Source organism: Trichomonas vaginalis, chromosome I (genome assembly GCF_026262505.1).
Source record: "Trichomonas vaginalis G3 chromosome I, whole genome shotgun sequence".
NCBI lineage: Eukaryota > Parabasalia > Trichomonadida > Trichomonadidae > Trichomonas > Trichomonas vaginalis.
In genome coordinates, this window is record NC_067203.1 from 15,805,968 (window position 1) to 15,831,155 (window position 25,188).

The 25,188-nt window shown below is 32.1% G+C and overlaps 10 protein-coding genes and 1 pseudogene across 11 annotated transcripts, besides 2 other annotated features; 5 read left to right on the forward strand and 6 right to left on the reverse strand.

Moving 5' to 3' along the window:
• Positions 1-140: 140 nt before the first annotated feature.
• TVAGG3_0993280 (antigen BSP-related family) lies at positions 141-2,054 on the forward strand (the record flags this gene model as incomplete). Its single annotated transcript, XM_001276936.1, has 1 exon — positions 141-2,054. One exon carries the CDS (start codon positions 141-143, stop codon positions 2,052-2,054), a length of 1,914 nt encoding a protein of 637 aa, XP_001276937.1.
• An 82-nt stretch (positions 2,055-2,136) lies between these two features.
• On the reverse strand, positions 2,137-4,928 carry TVAGG3_0993290 (annotated as a pseudogene). Its single transcript has one exon. A coding segment is annotated over exon 1 (2,792 nt).
• An 812-nt stretch (positions 4,929-5,740) lies between these two features.
• Positions 5,741-6,127: a mobile genetic element.
• Positions 6,128-7,096: 969 nt separating this feature from the next.
• Positions 7,097-7,873, reverse strand: TVAGG3_0993310 (cellular macromolecule catabolic process; the record flags this gene model as incomplete). Its single annotated transcript, XM_001276938.2, has 1 exon — positions 7,390-7,623. The coding sequence occupies one exon, from the start codon at positions 7,621-7,623 to the stop codon at positions 7,390-7,392; it is 234 nt and encodes a 77-aa protein (XP_001276939.1).
• Positions 7,874-8,123: 250 nt separating this feature from the next.
• TVAGG3_0993320 (profilin binding) lies at positions 8,124-8,954 on the forward strand (the record flags this gene model as incomplete). The annotated part of the gene is made up of 1 exon (XM_001276939.1): positions 8,124-8,954. One exon carries the CDS (start codon positions 8,124-8,126, stop codon positions 8,952-8,954), a length of 831 nt encoding a protein of 276 aa, XP_001276940.1.
• Positions 8,955-9,108: 154 nt separating this feature from the next.
• TVAGG3_0993330 (uncharacterized protein) lies at positions 9,109-9,886 on the forward strand (the record flags this gene model as incomplete). The annotated part of the gene is made up of 1 exon (XM_001276940.1): positions 9,109-9,855. One exon carries the CDS (start codon positions 9,109-9,111, stop codon positions 9,853-9,855), a length of 747 nt encoding a protein of 248 aa, XP_001276941.1.
• Positions 9,887-9,919: 33 nt separating this feature from the next.
• Positions 9,920-11,000: a mobile genetic element.
• Positions 11,001-11,272: 272 nt separating this feature from the next.
• TVAGG3_0993350 (protein serine/threonine kinase protein) lies at positions 11,273-13,574 on the forward strand (the record flags this gene model as incomplete). Its single annotated transcript, XM_001276941.1, has 1 exon — positions 11,274-12,491. The coding sequence occupies one exon, from the start codon at positions 11,274-11,276 to the stop codon at positions 12,489-12,491; it is 1,218 nt and encodes a 405-aa protein (XP_001276942.1).
• Positions 13,575-13,770: 196 nt separating this feature from the next.
• TVAGG3_0993360 (uncharacterized protein) lies at positions 13,771-14,931 on the reverse strand (the record flags this gene model as incomplete). The annotated part of the gene is made up of 1 exon (XM_001276942.1): positions 13,771-14,931. One exon carries the CDS (start codon positions 14,929-14,931, stop codon positions 13,771-13,773), a length of 1,161 nt encoding a protein of 386 aa, XP_001276943.1.
• Positions 14,932-15,446: 515 nt separating this feature from the next.
• Positions 15,447-16,150, reverse strand: TVAGG3_0993370 (iron superoxide dismutase; the record flags this gene model as incomplete). The annotated part of the gene is made up of 1 exon (XM_001276943.2): positions 15,564-16,133. The coding sequence occupies one exon, from the start codon at positions 16,131-16,133 to the stop codon at positions 15,564-15,566; it is 570 nt and encodes a 189-aa protein (XP_001276944.1).
• Positions 16,151-16,235: 85 nt separating this feature from the next.
• TVAGG3_0993380 (protein ubiquitination) lies at positions 16,236-18,581 on the reverse strand (the record flags this gene model as incomplete). The annotated part of the gene is made up of 1 exon (XM_001276944.1): positions 17,631-18,581. The coding sequence occupies one exon, from the start codon at positions 18,579-18,581 to the stop codon at positions 17,631-17,633; it is 951 nt and encodes a 316-aa protein (XP_001276945.1).
• A 1,617-nt stretch (positions 18,582-20,198) lies between these two features.
• Positions 20,199-20,887, reverse strand: TVAGG3_0993390 (deoxynucleoside kinase family; the record flags this gene model as incomplete). Its single annotated transcript, XM_001276945.2, has 1 exon — positions 20,225-20,854. The coding sequence occupies one exon, from the start codon at positions 20,852-20,854 to the stop codon at positions 20,225-20,227; it is 630 nt and encodes a 209-aa protein (XP_001276946.1).
• A 2,886-nt stretch (positions 20,888-23,773) lies between these two features.
• Positions 23,774-24,800, forward strand: TVAGG3_0993400 (endonuclease I family; the record flags this gene model as incomplete). The annotated part of the gene is made up of 1 exon (XM_001276946.2): positions 23,909-24,610. One exon carries the CDS (start codon positions 23,909-23,911, stop codon positions 24,608-24,610), a length of 702 nt encoding a protein of 233 aa, XP_001276947.1.
• Between the last annotated feature and the right edge of the window lie 388 nt (positions 24,801-25,188).

Genomic DNA, 25,188 nt, shown 5'->3' on the forward strand with positions numbered 1-25,188 from the left:
AACCGTAAGAATCATACATTTTTTACTTCATATGTTAAAAAAAATGATACAAAATCGTTCAATATTGTATGAATTCTTACGTTTACAAAAAAAGTCACACAACCCATCATACCCTACTACTAATCCCGTCGAAATTAAAAATGCAAGATGGATCTTGCCTCCAAGCTTGTCCGATTATTAGTATTAGTATTGATAAGAGAAATCCATATTACAAAACAGATGGAACTTCTATTTTTTCTGGGACAGTTTTTTCAACTTTATTCTACGCAAGTTCAGCACTAACTGGAACATATCAAGTTCCTACATTCATTAGAAAGATTGGCAATTCTGCTTTCAGAGGTTCTAATATAAATAAAATTATTCTAACATCAAATGTGACAACTCTTGAAAATTGGTGCTTTTCTAATGCTCAAATAGCAGAATTTACATTCACTGATCAAATTACATCAATTGGATCATGGATATTTGCAGGTTGTGGTAGATTAACTTCGGTAACACTAAGTGAAAATATCAAAAAAATACCTGATAGAACGTTTTATACTTGTGTAAATTTGGCAACAATCAATATTCCGCCAAATTTGACATCAATAGGTGATCAAGCTTTCTATTCATGCAAATCACTTAAATCAATAACGCTTCCTAAAACATTGACAGAGCTTGGTGATGGATCTTTCAGTAATACTGGTGAAATTAAAATCACTTCTTTGAGTCCATATTTTTATTCAGAAAACTTCCTTATGTACAAAGACAATAAAGAAACATTGATTTTATACACAGGCTCAAATACTAATAATGATATTTCGATAATAAGAGACTGCAAAAGTATTAGTACTCTCACATTTAGTAACAAAAAGCTTCGAGATGTTACTTTCCAGAGCGAAAATCCTGAAATCAATGTGATAATTGGAAATCAGGCCTTTCAATCTTCTACTATTAGATCCATTATTTTCCCTCCTGGATTAATATCTATTGGGAAAAATGCATTCGAAGGTTGTGGATCTCTGAAGAATGTTACATTCAAAGGGAACAAAATAAAATCCATTCCTAACTACTGTTTTAATAACAACAAAAATCTTGAACACATCACATTTCCTTCATCTATTGAGAGTATTGGTGAGTATGCTTTCGCGAACTGTCCACTCATTGGAGATATTGGCATCTCAGGCATGATCAACCTGATTTTTATTGGTGCTTATGCATTCTTTTATAGTGGTCTGAGTTCAGCGAATCTTGCAAACAGTGGCTGCACAGTTGACATCAAGTGCTTCATGGGCTCATCAATCAGAGAACTCACAATTAGCTCCTCTATTCCTCAGCAGCTCTGTCAGTACTGTGTATCTCTTGAAAAACTCACTCTGAAGATCGGTGTTTCAGTGATCGGACCATATGCATTTGATGGTTGTACATCTCTCAAAGGATTCATCATTCCTAGTACTCTTTCCAACATCCAAGGTTTTGCATTCCAGACTTGCACATCTCTTTCCACTGTCTATATGAGTGGCGAATGCACTCTATCTAGAGTTGATGGTGGTTGCTTCTACGAATGCTTCAGTCTCACTGAAATCATATTGCCTCCATCAGATCAAAGATATCGTTTTGAGAACGGCGCACTCACAGACTACGATCAAACAAATCTCATTGTCTTCCTTCCTTACAGTGGAGTCAAGAACTTCATTGTTCCTATGACGATGAGAACGATTGGTCAATGTGCTTTCATGGGCAGTCCATCACTTATCAGAGTTTTCTTCAACGGCAACAATATCCAGACTATTGACTACCAAGCATTCAAAGACTGCAAAAATCTCAATCTCGTCTTCTTCTCATCATCCAGCATCAAAACCATCGGTGACCAAGCTTTTGATGGCTGCAGTCTTCTTCGCAAGTGCGGTTCTTTCTCAGCTCCATCAAGTGCTCAGAAGATCATCATTGAGCAAGGTAAGATTCCTTCGATTGCATTCAAAGATGATTGTGGTTTAATGATTTCATGCAAATATATCCAACATCCCGCAATTTCATCCTCATATCTATATCCTTTCATATCTATGTCTATGTAATTAAAAAAATGTTTGTAATATCTTTTAAAAATAAATAAATAAAAAAGAGATCATTTTTACTTAAAAATGAGCATTATAATAATTATATTCTGTGAGAATCACGGACAAGCTGCATTACGTGGTTGTTGAGCTTATCGTTTGCGATAAGATCTTCGAGCTTGTATGGGTAGCGATAACGCCACTTGTGATTTGGATCAGCAGGTATGTTGATTCTTTCAGCGTCAGCTGACTGGAGTCTCAACTCTGGGAATATTGAAGTGATATCCTGGAGGAGGAATATTGCCCACATTGAGTTAGACCAGATGTTCTGCTTGAGTATATCTTCCTGAACTTCGCAAGATAGTGTCTCTGGGCATGCATCATGCCTGAGGAGGACGTTGTACCAGAAGTTCTCTCTTGTTGCCTTTGTCTCCTCCCACCATCCGCGGAGTGAAGATGTATCGTGTGTTGATGGGCAAGCAACGGACAGATATCCGAACTTGTGGAAGTCATCGAAATCTTCCTCTGGTATCTTAGACATTCTCTGGACGTGGAGTGAGAGAATTGCAGATTCATCGATAGCTCTTATGATTCCAGCTGTGATCTGTCCGAGATCTTCGCCGCAGATGAGCATCTTTGTAGCATTCTTGAGGACGTTGAGCTTTGGCTGAGCCTTCTGGACCCAGAGATCTGTCATCCTCTCGTAGAAGAACTTATGAGCTTCTTCCTTGACACGCTGCTTGAGGCCTTCGTCGAGTTCGTTCCATGATGATGAGACATAGACAACAGGACCTTCTTTCGTTGGTTCGACGTGATCCTTGAGGACTTCTGTTCTCATGTGGAAGAATCCTTTCCTCTCTGGGTCTTCAATGAGGATGACATTTCCGATGAGCTGGAAGAGGCAGCATCTATAGTGTTCACGCTTCTCTTCAGAGAGTGTCTTGTCATTGTCGAGAGCTTGGGCAACATTCTTCTCGTTATCGAACTCTGGCTTGAATTCGTAGTAGTCATCTTTTGCATCCCAACCTTTGTTGTTGAAATACTTGTGAGAAACGAATTCTGCATCTTCGTGGAATTTCTCACAGAGGATGTGCCATCTGACGTATGGCTTTGTGAGTCTTTCGATATCCCAGAGGCCCATTCCGTTGAGTTCATCGCGCGAGAATGGGACTGATGGGAAGAAGTGTCCGAGGAGACCTCTTACGCATGTTTCGCGTGGGACCTCCCAAATTCTGAAGAATCCGAGGATGTGGTCAACTCTGAGCTGATGGTAGAGTTCTGCCATTCTTGTGAGCCTTGAGCGCCACCATGAGAATCCATCTTTCTCCATCGCTTCCCAGTCGTATGTTGGGAATCCCCAGTTCTGTCCATCAGATGAGAAGTCATCAGGAGGAGCACCAGCGCACATGTGGAGTCTGAAGAGCTGTGGAAATGCCCAGCACTCGACTGAATTGATGTTGACACCGATTGGGAGGTCACCCTTGAGTGCAACGTGGTTCTTTGTTGCATAGTCGTATGACTCTTTGAACTGCTTGTCTGCGACGTACTGAATCCAGTAGATTTCGAGCAAATCATTCTTTTTCTGCTCGCAGACTTGTTCGAGCTCGGCTGGTGTGATTGTTGAATACTTTGGCCACTTCGGAACTCTGTTGTCTTGTACTCATCTCTGAGGAGGCAGAAGAGGGCGTATGGTTTGAGCCATGATCCATTCTTCTTGAGGAACTGTTCAAGGCCATCTTTGACGAAATTATCCTTCTCAAGCTTGAAAATTTCCTTGAGATACTTCATCTTGAATGCGAATACTTCTGGATACTCAACTTGCTCGAACTTCTCGAATCTCTCTTTGGCTTCGACAATTTCCTTCTTCATTGCTGCTGGGATCTTGTCTGTGATAGCGAGTAGGTCGATGTAAACAGGATGAAGAGCGAAGCAAGATACCTGGCGGTATGGGTAAGAGTCACACCATTCTCCTTTCTCTGTTGTATCATTGATTGGAAGTAACTGTATGAGAGAAGCACCCATCTTGTTGCAAGCATCGACACATTTCTTGAGGTCTGTGTAAGATCCTATGCCCTGAGAATCGTTTGTTCTAAGGGAGAAGAGAGGAACGTATATTCCCATTCCCTTAAACAAGTCTTTGTTTGGACTGACGAACCAGTCTTGGATATAGTTGATAACCTTTCCGTCTGACAAAACTGGGACTGGGCAAACTCTGTTCTCACACTCTTCCCAGATGAATGTGCTATTGTCTTTGTTCTCAATGACGTACTTATACTCGAATGGGAATGAAGATTTTGCAAAAACTTTGTTTCCTGTCCAAGCAGGGAAGCATCCATCTGCAAGAACTAATGAATTCTTTGGATCCCAGTTTCCGAGCTCTGGAACGTTTCCGACGATTCTGAGAACCTGATTTGGTCTTACATATGGGCAGTTTGTCGCGAAATATGTTTGTATTGCGTCTCCTGTCTGCTTGACAGTGATTGGTTCGCTCTTGACTGGACTTTCTCTTGAGTTGATTGCACCGACAAATGTTGCGCGGCTGAATGCGTCAAGGACGTTGTCTCTCCAGTGGAAGTGGTCTTCGATGTTGATGATGCAGTTTTCGTTGATCTCTCCTAAGACAAGCTTGTGGTTCTGCTCTGGTTCCCACTGTTTGTTGTCGCCATTAGAAATGATATATTTGTACTCGACGATTCTTGGATCTTTCGACTTTTGTAGTTCAACATCGACTGTCCAGTAGTCTAAGTTCTGCTCGAAGTGCATCTTTATCGACTTTTCTGAGTCCCAGTTTCCTAATTCAGGGATGTTGCCTGAAACGAAGACTTCTTGACCGAATGTTGTAGACACTCTGACGTGGAAGTGTACAATTACTCCATTTGATGAGATAAAGTTCATGTATTTGTCTTTCTTTGATGAAAAATGAAGTTAATTTTTTTTTAATAATCCTTTCAATATTTATATCAACAGAATCAAAATTGTGAGAAGTGGAGAAATCGATAAAAGCTTCTTCTCATAATCATATATACTGCTTTATCACAACACTGTCTTTTTATTATATTGAGAACCTTCAGGCTTCTTATGAACTCAAATCTTTTTCTGTGAAAATGACCCAAACGTCCAAAACTCGATGATATATATCTACATATGAATGTAATGCATTTCTTGTTGCATGCTAAGTAGTGTCAATGTGTAAACCTCTCAATTTTATCGTCGGGGAAGCAACACAATTCCCTCAAAAATATTGAAAAATATAGAAAATAAAATAAATTAAGATGTACTTAAAATGAGAAATAGATTATGATATTAGATTTTAGAAAAAACAGACTTTTGATATAACTTTTGAGAATCTCATATAAAAAAAAGCATTTAAAAATAAATTTAAATATCTTATTTATTTTACTATTGTAAATATATTCTGAGATTTTTAGAAAAAAACACTTTTCATAAGTATTCAATATTTGAGAATACGGTCCAAAAAAGAATAGATTCTTTTATATTCGCTTATATAAAATGAGACTCTCTATCAGATGCGAATGCCTGAATTCAGCACCTCTGATAGAGAGTTTCCTCTTATATAAGCGGATCTTTTTCATTCGTTTTTGTTAATATAAAAACATAAAAATCTACCAATATGAGAAATTAAACCCTGCGAGGTGCCAGTCTAGAACTGGCGCTTCGCAGGGTTTAATTTCTCTTGACAAATGACAAAACTTGTTCGCAATTGTGAACCATTGCGAGCAAGTTTGCCAGATATCTGGAAGGAATTGCTCCTTATGATATATGCATTGTAACTGTATATATCATAAAGAGCAATTCCTTCAATTAAACGCAAAAACTTTGGTGCAATCGTTGCTGATTGCACCAAAGTTTTCGAACTTTCCCGAGGGAATTGGAGGGTGAGAGATACATAGTCTATCTATGTACCTCCCACCCTCCAAATCCCACTCTAAATGGGAGAAACTTTGTTCGCATGTTATCTTATTCAAACAAAGTTTCTCCCATTTAGAGAAGGAATAGGAGCCTACCAGGCACTGATATATAATCAGTGCTTTGTAGGCTCCTATTCCTAATAAAAATTTGAAAACTTTGGAGCATTTGATTATTGTATTTTGTCAAGAGAAATTAAACCCTGCGAAGCGCCAGTTCTAGACTGGCACCTCGCAGGGTTTAATTTCTCATATTGGTAGATTTTTATGTTTTTATATTAACAAAAACGAATGAAAAAGATCCGCTTATATAAGAGGAAACTCTCTATCAGAGGTGCTGAATTCAGGCATTCGCATCTGATAGAGAGTCTCATTTTATATAAGCGAATATAAAAGAATCTATTCTTTTTTGGACCGTATTTTCAAATATTGAATACTTATGAAAAGTGTTTTTCCTAAAAATTTAATATAATGCTTAGCACAATATATAAAATTAAAATATCTATAATTATTTTCTATATCACACTTTTCATTACACCTTGAAAAGTCTTCTCAAACTCTATTTTTAATTATTTTTTAGATATATCTCAAGTGTGATTATTCAAAAACTCATATAGACTATATTTATTTTTTTCATTCAAAAAATTATATGAGAATCTCAAATTAACTTTCAAATTTTTTATTTTAAAAACATATTAATAATCATATTTTAAGATACTTTTTCGCCCAAAAAATAATCGTACTTCCTCGACGATTAATAGGCTCTCAATTTCTATCGTTGACACTACTTAGCATGCAACATTCTCTCTCTTCCGTCATTTTCCTACCGAATTTTCAATATTTTCAATGTCTTTCAAATTTTATTTTACATTTTTACATTTTCGTGTCAAAAAAATGCGGACGCGCAGAAACTAGAAATATGCAAAGCATTACTAATTTAAATACATTATCACTACTTTTCTCCAATAAACGTAAAATTCTTCGAAATTCTTGACCGCAGTAAAGTTGAACACGGTCAATGAGCAAATGCATATTTACACGCACTCACAAGCAAACTTCTCAATATTATAAATATGACTTGAGCTATATAAATTGAAAGAATGAATATGAAAATTTCAGATGTCGGAAAAAATTGATTAAAAAAGAGGCATAATTCAATTAATATCTTCATATGCAATTTTCTCGGTGCTAACACACTATAGCAATGTAAACATCTGAGATAAGGCAATGTATTTGTGATTTTCAATTATATCATGCCTAGTAATTCGGTTTTTAATAGACAAATATTGAGATAAATTAGGATTAAATTCAAACTCATTAATATTCAAAAATATCTCAAATTATCATATTGGTTCAAGATATTGATCTTAATAAATGAAAAATGAGAATATTATCAAAATAAAGAGTTTATTTTATTACAAATGTCGAACTTAGAATCCACCACGAAGATGAAGAACGAGATGGAGTTTTGCGTCCTTCGGGATAGAGTAATCCTCGAGTCTGTTTCCATCTTCAAGTTCCTTGCCATGGAAGATCAAACGCTGCTGATCACGAGGAATACCTTCTCTGTCTTGGATCTTGGCCTTGACGTCTTCGATCTTGTCTGCTGATTCGACTTCGAGTGTGATGCGCTTGCCTGTGAGTGTCTTTACGAAGAGCTGCATAAAGAAAAATGAAATGAGCTTTTAAGTAGGCAAAGTATTTTCCAAATTTTCCGCATTTTCTTGATTTTAGAAAAAATTTACTAAAAAAATCTTTTCCTTTTAAAATTATTTAGAATCATATTGTTAGTTTATATCCTAAATATTGAGAAGTAAAAATTTTTGATCAATTTATATAGCTCAAGTCATATTTATAATATTGAGAAGTAAAATTTTTTGATCAATTTTTTAGTTTTGAAAAGTGACTTTTTTTTCTCACTAATTTTTTCTAAAATCAAGAAAATGCGGAAAATTTGGAAAATACTTTGCCTACTTAAAAGCTCATTTCATTTTTCTTTATGCAGCTCTTCGTAAAGAAAAGCATAGATGATTAACTTCCTTCATAATATCACGTTTGCAGATTTCATCGATTTGGATGATCAATTTCTATTTATTTTTTATATTCGAATTCGAATTTTGAAAGAAACTCATAGAATATATTGAAAAAGGATCGGGATTTTATAATGACTGTTTATATTCGATTTCTTGAGGTTGAAAACTTTGAGCCAAAGCCGCTTAGAAGTTTAGATTACACCTTTAGTGCTAACGAAGCTGGAAATAGACACACAACATACTTTTACACCGAAGGACCAAAATTAGATTTCAAAAAATACGTCCTAGCAGTAAATATTACTAAAAAAGACTCGGAAATAATTCTTCATATTCAAGATGGAGATTATGACCTCGTCAAACAGATTGCATTACTAAGAGTTCCCCTTTCTTCACTTCCAAAAGACAGAGTATGTACCGCTTCTTTAAAATTTATTAACATTAGAATGTATAGTCCTCCAGAGTTCGAGATTATGTTCCATTATGATACAATAGGTGCCAGAAAATTCGAAGCTGATGACGATGAATTTGATTATAAGGTATTTAAGAAATGTTATGATAAGCAAATGGAATTTTTTAATAAGTCAAGAGAAATGAGATTACAGAAAATGCATCAAAAGCAATCAATCAAAACTCGAAATCTACAATCAAAGAAAAGACCTTCATCAATAAAAAATACGGAAGAAGAAGAATATGATGAAGGTGATGAAGAATGGGCTGACGTTCCTACCGATGAATTAGAACAGCAACATACTTTTCCACAATTCCGAGCCCCCGATTCAAGTATTTGTTTAGACGAAATTAACCTTAAGACAATTGCTCCAGAATTAACAACCCTGAGGAGTGTTTATGTACCACCACCAAATGTTGTTTTCAGGCCGCCACAGCAAACGGCTCAGAGCATAACACCATCTTTTCCTGCGCTGAATTCTCTTTATTCTCCATCAATGCAGCAAGGACAATAACATAAGAATTAAGATAAATTATTGTTTTGTTTGTTTTAATATAATATTATAAAAATTATATCTGAATAGATTTATATTTACGTCGATTTATTCATGATTCCATATGTTTCTTACTTGGCAAAAAAATAATAATTTTACATGACAAAAAAATTATATGAATCATCCTCGATTTGAAACAGTTCAAAGTAACGAGTTAACGTATAAATATCAACGACTAAAAGAAAAAATGAAGGTTATTAAGGCTGAAAACGAAAACTATTTAAAGATAAATGAATTATTACAGGGTGAATTGAATCAAAAATCTGCTGCCTTAGAAGCTTCTTCAAGATCATTCCAAGCCCTTAAATTACAATATGAAGAGTTACTCCAAAGATTAACAGAAATTCATTTTTCATCATTTTCTTCCTCTGCAAACTCAGACGTTAATATTAAAAAAGAAACTGATGATGAAGTAGTAAAACTGAAACAGATTATAGTAGAAAAGGATGCAATTATTGAAAAATTACAACATGATTTACTAAGTTATAAAAATAACGATTCCAAAATAGATCAAATCTATAAATTAATATTAGAATTCAAGCAAAAACGTGGAGAGAAGGAAAATGCTATTTCAGTTGATCGTCAAAAGTATATATATCAGTCGATCAATGATTTAATTACTATGCTCACGGAATCAGAAGCAAAACGAGAAAAGACTGAAAGGAGGATAAAATATATTTTAACTGCATGTAATAAATTAACTAAAATAGTTTCAGAAGAAAGAATTCGTATTACCCAAATCATAAAATCAAATGAGGCTTCTCAAGATGATGATTTTCTAGACCAGGAGTTTCGAAAATTAAGGATATTTATACAAAAGGCGAACAAAAAATATAATATTTCCAATTCAATCGAATTCTAATAGATTCTCCTTTGTTTGTTTTAGACTAAAGCTTTCTTCATGTTAATATCTTATCTATTTCATCGAGAAAGGGACAGACTAGCCCATTGTCACTTTTTAATTTCGCAAATGAACGCTTATGGAGTGGAGTTTTTGGGTAAATCTGATTTGCTTATAAATGAAATAAAATCAAAAGAAACCATATTGGCATTATATATATGCAAAAATAAATGATCTTACTTAGTACTTTTAAAGTTAATTTCAGAAAAATTTGACACAATGGTAGCATACATGGTCACATACAAGTGGTGTACAACCAAAATATAAGTTAGTTTAAACATATATTGCTATATCTCATGATCTTACTTAGTACTTTTAAAGTTAATTTCAGAAAAAATTTGACACAATGGTATCCGGCACATACAAGTGGTGTACAACCAAAATATAAGTTAGTTTAAACATATATTGCTATATCTCATGATCTTACTTAGTACTTTTAAAGTTAATTTCAGAAAAAATTTGACACAATGGTATCCGGCACATACAAGTGGTGTACAACCAAAATATAAGTTAGTTTAAACATATATTGCTATATCTCATGATCTTACTTAGTACTTTTAAAGTTAATTTCAGAAAAAATTTGACACAATGGTATCCGGCACATACAAGTGGTGTACAACCAAATCTTCGACTCGATGAACTTGTCATCGAGTTATATTCCAGTGTTGTTCCTTCATTCCTGATTAAGTTGCAAATTAAAGGTCTGGATTCAGAGAGAAGTGTTAAAGTTATCAAAAAAGTCACAAGAGATTTCGAAGAAATGACACAATTTAAAAAAGTCGAATGCATCAGTATGCTTGAAGCTGTTCAGAAAGGTCTGAAAAATGATACACTTGATCCCAACATTGTTTACTCAACATTAAAAATATTATTGCAAAGAAAACATTTGATTTAATAAACATTTAATTTATTATAATTAATTTTTTATTACAGTATAGTAAAAAATGCTATAAATAAATTATTATATTTTATTAAAATGTGACTTTTAATAGTAAGTGAATAAAATAAATCAGGAATTGGGAAAGAAATAAGGTTAATTAAAAATAATGAAAATTACAAGTTTAAGGTTAATGAAAAGTGACAATGGGCGAGTTTGTCCCCCACTCTCTATTTCATCCGTTTTTCGTTTTATCGTAACCTCTGCAATTAGCTCTTGGATATCTTGAGAATTAGATACTGAATCTCGAATTACTACGGAATATGAAAGAGATGATATTTTCCAAGTACTATCGTAAATAATTCGATTTTTTCAATGATATTTCTCAGAAAATTCAATGGAACCGATTGCGATCAATGTTTATTGCTTTATAGGTCTAAATGAAATATTTCAATAATAATCTGTAAACCATAATTGAAAAGAAGGATAAATTTTTTCTTCAATGACTTGTACAGTTCCTACTTCAATTGGGCCTTATCAATTCATAAGTAAAGTCGGAGAAGGCTCTTTTGCAGAAGTTTGGAAAGGCCAGCATATCAAATCACAACTCAAAGTTGCGATTAAAGTTATTAATAAAGCAAAATTTAAAGAACCGAAACATTTCACAAGATTCAACCGCGAAGTTGCTATTATGAAACAAATTGAGCATCCTCTAATAGCCCAAATATACCAAATCATGGAAGACGAAAATAATCACTATTTAATCATGGAGTTTGCCGAAGGAGAGAATTTACTTCAGTACATCAATGCAGATGGTAAATTAGCAGAACCTCTTGCACGCCAATATTTTATTCAACTCATTTCGGTTGTAGAATATCTTCATAAGGAAAAGAACATTATTCACCGAGATTTAAAGGCCGAAAATGTACTTCTTGACAGGAATTATAATATTCGACTTATTGATTTCGGTCTTAGTAACTCTTTTTCCTTGGATCATTTGAATCTTGAAACAGCATGTGGATCACCAGGATATCTACCACCTGAAATGATTAAAGGACAAACTCATACTACAGCAGCCGACATATGGAGTCTTGGCGTTCTACTTTACTGCATTGTTGTTGGACATCTTCCATTTGAGGACCCACAGATCCCGAAAATCCTGGACAAAATTGTCAAAACCAATCCATTTTATCCTCGTACTTTATCAGCTGATCTCTCAACTCTACTGAAAAGAATGTTAAATAAAGATCCAGATCAAAGAATTACTTTAGATGAAATTAAACAGCACCCCTGGTTCTCTGTTGATGCGTATAAGTATGTAAATGAACGTCTTTCAAGAACTCTTCCGATTACTTCTCCTGGAGAATTTTCAATTATATCTAAGTTCCAATTAAACGAAGATGTCTGCCAGAAAATGAAAGAGGAAGGTTTCAACTCTGATGGTATGGAAAACAGGCTGTTAACCCGCGAATTCGATGAGGAAAGCGCGATTTATTTGATGATGGCCAAAGATCGCTTCACTGATGAGATAAAGGATATAAGAGACGTTGGAATAAGGATTGATGGGAAGCGTGTAACTAGTTTCTTGAGAACTAGGGCTCCTTCTTTCGGAAGTGCTTCTGCAATTCAAAGTATGAATGATCCAAACAAGCATTTGATTGCGCCACGTGTAATGGCACGACCAAAGCAAGCCATCAAGCCTCTTAGTTCTAATTTTTAAATTTTATTTAAAATGTTTACGATTATTTAGCTTAAATCAAAATTATGTTATACCAATATGATTTTTTTCAACTCCAAATATCAATTCTAGGATTAAATTATTGATTCATTTTGAAATATTTTATTAAATAAATAAACAAAGCAGATAGAACAAACATATTTCTTCAGGACTTGTTGTATTTGAACTGTAGGATTATCAAATTGTATTCAATTTTTAATATTAAATAATTTCTCGAATGAATAAAAAAAACTTTAAAAAAGGAGTAAGTTATTAGTATACATACATTTTATAAATTGCAAGTAAGCGCGTTTAAACTAATTGAAAATATCAGTGAAAGTCTTAAAAGAATTTCTCTGAATAAACTGTACTTGAATTGTATTCCGCTCTTTTTCTATGATCTTTAAAATCTGGTCTTCATTTTTCAAATCTTGGATATTTCCTTCTTGAATTTTGAAATTATTCCATACTTTTGGCAGCGGTTTGTTTACTTTTGAAAAATAGTCTTTCTCCTTGACCATTCTTAGTGGTAATGTATGAAAATCAAATTGAAGTGAAATTGCAACGCATTTAGCCATGAATAATTTCATTTCTTCAACGGAGGAGAATTTCTTTATGATATATGAATATCTATGATCTTGGTAAATGTTTGTAATGTCCAATGAAAAAGTTTGAGATTCTGTAAGATCCACAGGAATGCCATAAATATAATAAATTTGATTGCTATCGAAGTCTGTTTCGTTATCTTGCAGATCTGAAAAGATTAAGCTTTGGATAATATAATCTCTGGTTTTTGTGAAATCAATATTGTCGGATGATTGAATTGTTTTGATATTACATGCATCTGCAATTAGAGTTTTAGAAAAGAAAGGCGATAATTGGAATATATCTTTTTTTAATGGACGATATTTTGAAAAAATTGCAATTTCTTTATTATTTCTTATTGTAAATATCTCTCCATTTGGATCGGGAAGTACTGGGTATGATTCATACCATGTGTTAATGTAAGAATAATACCAATTAATTGTATCCATTTTTTGTCAGATTTAAACACCACTAAAACTAAAGGTTCTTAACTTCAAGAGAGCATGCAATATTTATTCAAAATTATCTTCCATTACCACAAATTGGAAAAAGAAAACGCTTTGTTTGTTAAAAGAAGCATGCAACACCTCCCACATTATCCTATTATTACACAAAATCTGCAAAGGAATACCTGATTTATAAAAAAAAGAAAAGGTCGACATATATTAGAGAATACAAAACATAATATACAAACAATTTATTTCCGCTTTTTCTGCTTAGCTTTAACATTGGAATAGTGTGAATTGAATGATGGTTTAATGAAACTCGAATGCATTGTTCTAAATTCATAGGGGTGGTCTTCAAGTTTTTGTTCTAAGCCTTTCCTGCCTGCCCTGGCAATATAACTTCCATTTTTAGTTTTGGTTTCTACACCAACATAACTAATTAAATTAGGAGAGGCTGTTTTCTTTATCCATTCATCCCTATGATTTCTAACTTCTTGAATTGAAGTTGATGGCCTTGAATTTGCTTGTTTTGGCCGGTAATCACAAGGACCAGGAGTTAACTCAATATCTGGAAATCTTGGCACTATTGACATTGAGTTCTTTTTAGTTTTCACATATTCAACAACAGGTGGTCCATAAACGCCGGGATCTGGAACGTGATAATTATCAAATAATGATCGATCGATCTTTTTTGAAGGAGGATAAATCTTCTTCGCATTTGATATCCCGAAAATCTCAGGCATTGTATAAGTAGTGGATGGAGGAGATACAGGATCGATGACTTTGAATCGTTCGGTTCCTGAAAGAAAAATTCCTGATTTTTCCGCTTGTTCAGTTGAAAATCGTAGATCTGGTGTATGCATGACTGGTGAAGGAGCATGGAATGTTGTTTCTTGAATCCATAGTTCTTTGCCTGTTTTTGATTCAAATTCTGAACTACCCTCTACTGGTTGGAAATCGATATTAGGGCAGCGTTGTTTTGGTAAAATAGGCTTTTTTCTATTAGTCCATTCCTCGTGTGAAAGTTCGCCACTTAATGGCGTAGGATCGAGTGGATAATCTTCGGTAACATGTAATGTATGTTTTAATCTTGTTTCTGATGGTTTATACGGATAAGAAGCAGGACTTGATGGAAATGGATCTGTAACGAGTGGTGATCTTATACAATTTCGAGATATTGATGTTTGTCTTCCGGATGGTTTATCAGGGTATGGGTTATAAGCACCAGGGCCTAAATAAGACTCATCTTTGGTTTCTTGGACAAGTCTAACTAATTCCCCAGTACTTGTTTCGATATATCCATAATCAATATTTGTTGAATTTCTACGAACGACTGAGGAAGATCTTCTTGGTGTTCTTTCTCGACTTAACCGAGTTGTAATTTTATTCAAAACAGAAGGATCCCCAATCATTGATAAAAAAATGTACGTTAGTTTTGGAGCAAAAATTTCAACACCAGAAAACAAAAAAATCATATGTAAAACTAGAATTATATTAAGCAATTTTGAAAAAATGCGAATAAATTGAGGGATTTTAAATTCGAAATCTGATTTCCAAAAGATAATTCAAAATAATACAAAGAATCTTTTATATCTTATGGCAAATATATGTACTGGTTCCTCTTGAAGATCTTTGAGAAAGGAATGCCCGAGAATAAAAATATATAGCTAAACCTGCCCAATCTGTACTTGTATTCGGAAGATTTACGTTATTAATTAAGCCAATCTTCTTGACTATCGCAATTAGGATTTCATAATTGTGACTTTTGTAAGGATAATCTGGATATACAGGGTGAATCGAGAAATTATTTCATTTAAGAACTTCCTGTCTATACAATCATGTATTATATCATGGTAGAGTAGCGAAATGATCAACGCGAATAGTTAAATCGATAGTTATATTCTATTTAAATTTCCTTCATTAATTTGTTGATGAATACAAATATTTATGTAGATATTACTTAATAAAATTGCAAATATTACTCAAAATTTGTAGGTTAGTCAAGAATTAATAAAAAAAAAGATTGATTAATTACGTAGACCTTTTAGAGGTTAGAAGCAACAAATTCCCAGTTGACGTGGGCCCAGAAGTTCTTGAAGTATTCAGCCTTGCGGTTCTCGTAGTCGATGTACCAAGCATGCTCCCATGTATCGACTGTAAGGACTGGCTTGAATCCATCCTTGACTGGGTTAGCAGCGTTAGAGTACTGGCCGATTTCGAGTTTGCCCTCCTTGTTCTTGTAGAGGTAGCACCAGCCGGAGCCGAAGACTGTGGAAGCCTTGGCTGTGAATGTTTCTTCGAACTTCTCGACAGAGCCGAATTCCTTTGTAAGGGCATCAGCAACCTTAGCTGGAACGGCAACCTTGTCAGCAGAAAGGCACTTCCAGAAGAAGGAGTGGTTGAAGTGCTGAGCAACGTTGTTGAAGAGTGGGCCCTGAGCCTTCTGAATGACCTCTTCGATGGACTTGCCCTCGAGGCCGGAGCCGACGATGAGCTTGTTAGCGGTGTCAATGTAAGCCTGGTGGTGCTTTGTGACGTGGATCTCAACAGCATGCTGTGTAAGGAAGCCTGGAAGACCAGTCTTCAAGTAGGCAGGATGCTCCATTGTGAACATTTTGTTTAAAGTGATGTGAATATAATTTTGAAAAAATTCTATCATAAACTTCTCAATTGATAAAAATCATTCAATTCATTCAAAAATTTGAATGTATTGAAACATTGTTTTTTAAAAAATTTAATTCATTATTTCAAATATACATAGTTGAAATATGAGTTTAATTTTATTTGGTCAGGGAAGTAAAACGTCTCAAATTTTTTTAGACCTAATCGTTTTGAAAATTTTGATTGTCAATGTAATTAAGAAACGAGGTTAATTTTTAAATTTTTTATCGTTTTATTTGAGTGCATAAAAACGGATTGCCAAACATAAGGAGTTGGTGTTTATTAGATGTAGCTTGATATTTCCTGCGTAAAGAATTTTTTTTTATTTGTGATAAATAATTTTATCAGTTATGTCATGGTATCACTGCGTAATTAGAGCTTTAAGCAGGAATTCAAATTCTCTTTCAAAAATAATACATTCAACTGGCCAAATATGATTCAATCAAGTTTTACAGTGAATCGTTAAAATAGCTTTACTATTTTGACATCTGTGTATAATTTGGTAGATTGTTTCATGTTCAAAATTCAAAGATTCTAAATATTAAAAACAAAATCAAATATCATTCGCTCAAATGTATTGTCGATTAGAAAAAAACAAGATAACGAATCTTTGTATTGATAAAGCAATATAACTCAATGCACTTATATCCTTCAGAATTAACAATTAAATACCACTGTTCAATGCAGACATATATAAGTGATACTTTCAATTTTACCTTAAACTTATTAGTTTCGTAGTAGTTTTATTTTGTAAGTGCAGCCTCGATGATGAAAAATTTACTTTAGACAGAAATCAAGCAAGTCAGTAATTGCCTACTTATTATTCTATGTTATAGTGATCCATGATTTGTTATATATGTCACTACATATGCTAAGAATAAAAAGGAAAGATTAAAATTAAGAACTTCTTTTTAAAGAATGCTTGTAATTCTTATGATTGCTTTTTCGTATGTCCCATCTATGTTTTGCTAAGTATATTTAGTGCGAACTTGATATTCATTCCAAAAAATTGATATAATTTGAACTTTCTGATACATTTTGAACTTGCTGGATGAAGTATTGAAGAATATTCTCACTTTCGTATTCCAAATTTTTTTCGGAATTGAAGAATCCTTTCTTAATTTTGTAAAAATTTATTTTAATAATCACAATTTTAATTTTTTTTGGGCAAATTTTTTTCAATTGGATATAATGAAATTTCTTTGTTAAACTAGAATTTATTGAGTTTTAATATCGAATAATGTGATTTATTTTACATTTTATGTATAATTCAATTAAAAAGAAGATGATAATTATAATATTAAATTGTCTGTTTATTTTTTTTGAATTTAGGTATTTTCGAGAATTTCAAAATATCAAAGGTACTAAAAGATACAGAACTTGCAAATATAATAGTTATATCTCTCAATTACATAATAAACACATACAATTTATTCAATACAAATATCTCTTACGGACTAGTTGGGAGAACATCTATTTCTTCATCATTAAATTTATCATCAGTTTGGTTTTCATCAACTTTATTGAGTTGCGCTTTAAGATTTTCCAATTCTGCATTTTGAGCTTGGAATAACACTTTGTATTTTGTAAGTTCCGTTAAAGATTTGACAAGCTCATTATTTAAGAAAGAAATCTCACTTGTTAATTGAGCTTTCAAAGATGGATCAAGGTTATCCGAATTTTTTGCGTTCTTGCTGGATTTCGTTTGGTTGGGACTTTGAATCTCTTGATGTGTTGAAAAACTTTTAGATTGTTCGATCTCGTTTGATGTATTAGCAAGAATCTTCTTTATTCCTTCATTTTCATCAGATGAATTACCAATTAACACTCTTAAACGCGCAATTTCATAATCCTTAGATTCAACTAATTTACTAAGTTTTTGTTCTCTTTCTTTCACGGCAACTATTTCTGCTTGTAAATTTAATAAATTTTCTATATTAGTTTTGTGAATCTGCTCATATGACTGCATTTGCATCGCATCGATTTGGTGCTGCCTTTTTAATTGTTCATTTTCTTGCGTAACTTTTTTATTTGTTTTTGATTTCTTTTTTGCGTCTTTTGCAGTATCTTCATACGATTCTACTATTCTTTTGAGGAAGTATCTAATGTATTCATTGAAAAATGGTGCTTTCAGCAAATCAGATAATAATAATGAAATTTTGGCAGCTTTATCAGCATTCCAACCAAAATTGATTTTCCAGTGCTGTAAAGTTTCAAATAATTCAAGAGGTGTTAGTTTTCCTTTTGATTGCTCAAGTAATAAACATGCCTGATCAATTGTTACGCGCATATGATCCAGAATTCTGCATATATCATCTTTCTTGAACATATTGTAGAATGTTTTATTCGCTAAATACTTATCAATATTATTAGCATGCTCTTGATAACTCCCGATAGACATCCAATTTTTTATATTTTTATGCGAAAGCTCTCAATTTCAATAATTCATAAAAACAATCATGCTTAGCCATCTCCTAAAACTATCTCAATTTGGTCATATAAATGTTGATTTTTTTTTTAAATTGAAGATTTTTGCAACCTTGAAGATGTGCGGATTTCAACAATAAGTATAAAAAAGGTTATTGTTAATGAAAATACATATTTAATGATAAACACGCTTACAAACATTAAAACATTTGTGTAAAAAGACACAATACAAAAGCAAATTAAATAGATCTATGCTCGATGATATTATCCCATGCACCAACAAACAAATCCGTAGACTTCGATTCAAGTACAATAGAGTCATCATATACTGATGCGTTTAATTGGGAAATTGGAAGTAGCATGTTGGGCTTAGGCTGAGCTTGTAAAGTATTCAAAAATCAATGTAAACATTTCAATTTTTGCTCCCACCTCCCATTGATGAAAGTGCATAAGAAAGCTCCTTAATCATACCGATAGAAACAGCATTAGGGGCGCCAAATGGCGCTCGGTGATGTTTCCCATAAAAGCTTAATTTCAGGTATCCATAATCATAACCTGTCAGACGCAATAATTCATTAGCACACAATCATCGTTTCTCAACCAAGAAACGAAACGCACGATTGATTATGCTGGCCATTAAATTTTCATATCAAATAATTTACTACTTCAAGAAAAATTAAAGACTATCATCAACCAAAGCTTAAAATTCTCAGTGTTTACAACTCTCATACTTCGAATATGCATATTTCCAAAATAGCATGAAAATTTTTTTCATTTGAGCTCATTTTCTTTTGTTCTATTAACTAATACATGCAGTACAAGCTTGTTATACGTATACTTAATAAGTAAGGTCTTAAGGGAAATAATAAAAAACAATTTTGCTATTAATTATATTAAACAATATTTATTTGTAATTTCGTGATAATTATATTTCTTATTACAGAGTAAAGGTATTTGATATAATGTTTGCCTTACAAAAATGTTTCCTTTGTCTTGCCACCATAGGTATTCTATTTTGTCACTTTTTGCGCCCGCCGTGCCATGTATAGTTATTAATGAAACAGAGATTAAGATTTATCTTAAGATTTTTTTTTCTGAAGATAATCAAAACAGAAACTGAAAAAGCTTTTGCAAAATTAGATATAAAGGGCTAATATTACACGATATGGATATATTTATTTAAAACAATATTATCTTTGGCATTAAATCAGAAAAAACAGAATTGTTGTTCTTTATCAAAGATTTCGAATGTAAACGAAATTTTACAGACTCAATATTTAGAATACACAGATATACATTTACGTATTTCATATACAAACATTTGAATTTGTTCAGATCTTTGTGTAATTTATACATTATGATTAAATTACCCATACACTATTACTTAAAATATGAAGTTTTAGCAGATACTACTATAACTTCAGGAAAATATCTGAAAATTCATTTTATCAAAATCAAAAGCTTATGACAGAGATATCAGTGTTATGGGTTATCATCATATCGAATGATAATAAGAATTTGGACAAACATCTATTACTTGAAATTTTTTTTGCCATCAATAATTTGAAAAATGAAGAGTAAAAAGAATAAAATTTGAAAAAAATAAGACTGTTTAGCTTAAACGCTTGTAAAGCGATTAATATAATTTTCGTACTTGTTGCACATATTTTCAATGAATGAGTATTTTGTCTTGGCTTCTGGGCCACGACCGCGCTTTCTCATTCTTTCCATGCAAAGATCTGGTGTAGACTTAAGATAAATAACAACACCAGATGTGTTAGCAAGATGCTGGACGTCAGCTGGTGTAACATTCTTGGTACCGAAGATTGTACCAAGGATTTCGTTTAAGACAGCATTCGGGCTCTGTCCGTAGTTGTTGATTGTGATGACTTTCATGTCACCAGCAAATCCTGTGATTCCATACTTGTTTTGGACAGCACGTGCCTTGCTGAGAACTGTTTCATCGCCATCACAAAAGATCATGGAGCATTCTTCGGGGAGACGTTCAATAACGAAAACATCTGTCTTTGACTCAGCAAGTTGTTCGTCAAACTTGGCTAAAACATAGTCCTGGAAGTTGATCATTGAGATTTCACCACCGATGAGTTTGCCAAGCATCTCTTCGCCTCCTGGAAGATCGATATATTCATGAATGTAGTCAATTGAGAGTAATTGGGATAGCATTCTGCATTGTGTTGATTTTCCAGAACCTGTTGGACCAGTAACGACGATGGGGCACTTCTTCATCGTGAAGAGATGATATGAAGAGGGAGAAAAAAATTTCAATATGAAATCAAAAATTGTGTGGAAAATGGATATGTTTCTGAGGTCTATTAGAATAATAATATTAGATTTTTAAATCATTTTAAAAAAGACTTGTAAATTGTTAATTATTGAAATTTGTGGCTGAATCCGTCATTCAATTTTTCAATGCATTGCATACAATTAATCCAACAATAATTTTAACATTTAATATATTATTCAGTGTCATGCCTATAGCTATTTTATAATTCAATAAATTCAATAAAAGATTGGCCATTTTAATGCGAAGCTTCTTTCAATTTTCTGAATGACTTTGAGATCTGTATGAATTCCAACAATAGTTCCATTACATTCCTTAGATGATACAGACAATTTTTATTCATGCCATTTTCAAATCAACAATTATCTGTAATAATTTTATTAATGGCTTCAAATAAACAGGTTAATAATAATATACAGGATATATAAGAAATATCTTTCACAAATGGCTAATTTGTCAGGGGCCGTCAAAATGTTTATTGTATATTTTCAAAAACTTTATCAAATATTCGCATTATTTTACATTTTCAAATGCAATGATATGAAAACATTACATAAATGAAAATTTCTAAATTTTTGACAAAAACCGCTGCTAAAGTTTTATCCTTTATATACAATTTTGCCATGATATCAAACGGTTAAATTGATATTAACTATGTTACACATCATCAGGATTTTAGCTTTATGCTATTATTTTATGTTCGTACGAGTATTTATCGTTACATTTCTCTTATTTCTCCAAAAATCCATCATTAGCTACCGAATAGTAATTTTATCAACCATCAGGATACCAAACCGGTATACTACATACGAAATTCATTTCATGTTATTTTCTTGAAATTATCGGTTCAACACTTTTCATAACTTTTTACAGTATTCAATTTTTATGTTTCATCATTTAAGATTAATTACATATTTGATCGAATTTTTTGATTTTTATGAAAAATTTATCATTGAATTAAAATTTTATAAAAATCTGTATCATCTATTATTAATTTCAACATTTATGAGGATAAACAATGCTAATGGTAATATTCGTGTTGGCATATTATTCATAATTTTTCCCTTATTTTTTAATTTTACTTTGTAAATCCAAAATAGTTAGTGACAATAGCTTTACAATCGTATGTAAATATAATAGTCTCATATTAAATCATATTTAGCTAATTAAATTTCATTTTTTTCTAAATGAATGAATCAGTGCATTTTAACTTCTTATTCTACATGACTTACTCTAGATGCATTAAATCTTGTATCCATTTTTTTTGCTGCCAATTCAAGTGCAGTTTTTTCTAAACATTTCGATTCGATTATTTATCCAAAATATATTTTTTTTCTCGTTTTCATTTACAATATATTCATGATTTGTTATCTCCTTCAATATTTATCAGATATCAAATCCATAGTATAACTTGATATGTCAGAAAGTAATTCCCATGAGCAATAGGAATCGTGATAATTCACATAAAATGCTGATCTTATATATAAGATTTTCACTGACATCACAAATGAAAACATCAAAATCCAATATCAGATTAACCTGCTCTATATAACTAAATGAATATCTTTAATGTTCAATGAGCTATTTAATCTCCTTTCCGCCATGAAAGGTTTCCAATCTACCAAAGTCATTATATTCACTAGAATTTCAACCGTATAACAGTTAAAAAGTAAAAAGTTCATATATATTTGATTTTTTCAAAAACTAACATTAACATAAAAAATCACTCCTTAATTCTTTGTTTATATCTAAGTCACATGATAAATGATCTGTTTCATTCTTAAATTTTACAAATATCCGGATATGATTATGCAAAAAGGAGAGGAGTTTATCCTTCTTTATTTTATTCATAGTTTTCTAATTTTTACATATTTTTAATATCTTTTGGAGATACAGTCAGAGGTACTGTACAGGATCAAGTTGATCTGGCTTGAAAAATTTATTCTCTGGGTATTTTGCCAAACAGAGTTTCAAGGATACAAATAATTCCTGTTATAGAAAAAGAATTTTGAGTAGCACAACATTAGCATTTTTAGCTCCATAATTGTTATTTTTTAATTTAAATAATATAATAAGTGAGCAAAAATATTTGTATTTGATTGCAAAATTACTTATATAAAATTTCATCAATAATATGATCTTTTCTGATTTTTTTTTAAAAAAATTTAACCTTTTTTTTGATTTTTCTTTGAAGCTGAAATACCTAATGCTAAATAGTTTAATATTAATTGGAATGAAAAGAATAACGATAAAAATTTAATAAATTTATCGAATTTTCAAACAAATCATTCACGAAGTGGCAAATACAACCCATCCAGCAAGCATGTTAAACTAACTACTTTTCATTATTAAAGCATGACATTAGGAACTGATACGAATAAAAACCTTATCCAACAAAGGATTTTGGTTTTGAATAGAAATAATATCAAGTAAGCATATAATTGTTAATTAAGAAATATTACAGATCATATCAATAACATGATAAATTGAATGGGAGAAATTCAATATATCATACTCAATTCGAAATTTATTGATAAAATATATAAGAATTATGATAGTAAAATATAATTCTTCATGAATCCGCAAAGTTATTAAATTGATTTATGGTCAAAGCTAATTATCTATTATTTACTTGAAAATAACTAATTTAATTATTTTTATGTAATACTTCAGGTAAAAATTTCAATTACAATTTTTTTGAAGCTCATTTATTTTCCAGTAATTGATTGCTTTTAACTTATATACCATAAATTTCAAAATTCGAATTAAAAAATTGAATTTGATAATATCTCTGTGAAATAAAATTTCATCTACTAATATATCTGTTATTAATTTGATCATATTTATTACTTTTTTAAACAACGGTTATTTTTACCCTCAAATCGAAATGTTTTAATTTCTAAGCTATACTGAAAATGAAATAATATTCATTTTGATATATTTGTCAAAACAGCATTCTGTCAACACAATTTTGAATAGAGAGATTTTATAATTTTTCAATGCTAAGCAGGTTCGTATCCCTCTTTAGTGCTAACTTGGCTCATATCAAAGCAAATTCATTTAAGCAAGATCTTAAGGCTAAATACAAAGATCACAAAGTTGTATCTTATGCCGCAACGAGAATTTTGATGTACAATACTGTTGATTGTGAAGACAACAAACTTTATTTGATCTATGGCGGTGTGCCGTATAACTGGAAGTGTGGCCAAAACAAGAATCCACCATTGGATGATATCAACGCTGAACACACTGTTCCACAATCATTTTTCAATAAACTACAGCCAATGGTTTCCGATCTCCACCACCTTATCTCAGCCCCACACACTCTTAACGAAGCTCGTTCCAATTACAAGTTTGCAGAATTTGATTATTCCAAGTGCCAGAAATTCTGCCATGGATTGACATGCCAGACCAGCCATCCATCAAACCCCGATGATTATTCTTGCTTGTCCAATGACAACCAGTGGATGCCAAGAAAGGCAGATCGTGGTCAGGTAGCAAGAATGGTTCTTTACTTCTTCACTATGTATGATGATTACGATATTTCCAGAGTTGGAGACCTTAAGACATTCCTTAAATGGAATTCTCAATATGCTCCATCTGACCGCGAAATCACTCGTAACAATGTTCTTAACCGTACTCAAGGCAACCGTAACCCCTACATTGATCACCCAGAATGGGCTAATCAGGCTTTTGCCTAAGAATCTTTCTAACCATAACTAATATTTTGTCTTAATTACATAGAAATTCATAAACAGACTTCTTTCTCTTACGATACAGAATTTTTTCTGTATCACTTTATTTAGTTATTAAAATTTACGTAAATTATAAATTCATATTTTTAATTTCTTTTTATTTCAATATAAAATCTTTAAAAACTTGACTTCTCATCTCTCTTTATTAATTAGCCTTTTAGATTTTATGTTTACAACTTAATTTAGAAATGGCCATGATCGAAATTAGTTAAATATTTCGATTTTAATTTTTGTTTGGAAAACCAACTCTATTATAGAATCTAATACTCACATCTATTTTTTTTAATAATGATTCTGCGCTCTCACAATTTATTTTCATGGTTTTGAATCACCATAATATTACAAGAAAATATACCATGATATATGACTTTTCTTCATAAAAATAATGAATGAAGAAATAATTTCAAAACGTATACGTTGAAATTCATTCTTATAAAATTTAAGTCCAGTCATATCAAAGAAAACAAATATCCAAATAATAATAAAAACATATTGAATACCTCTTTCAATTTGTTAACATTATG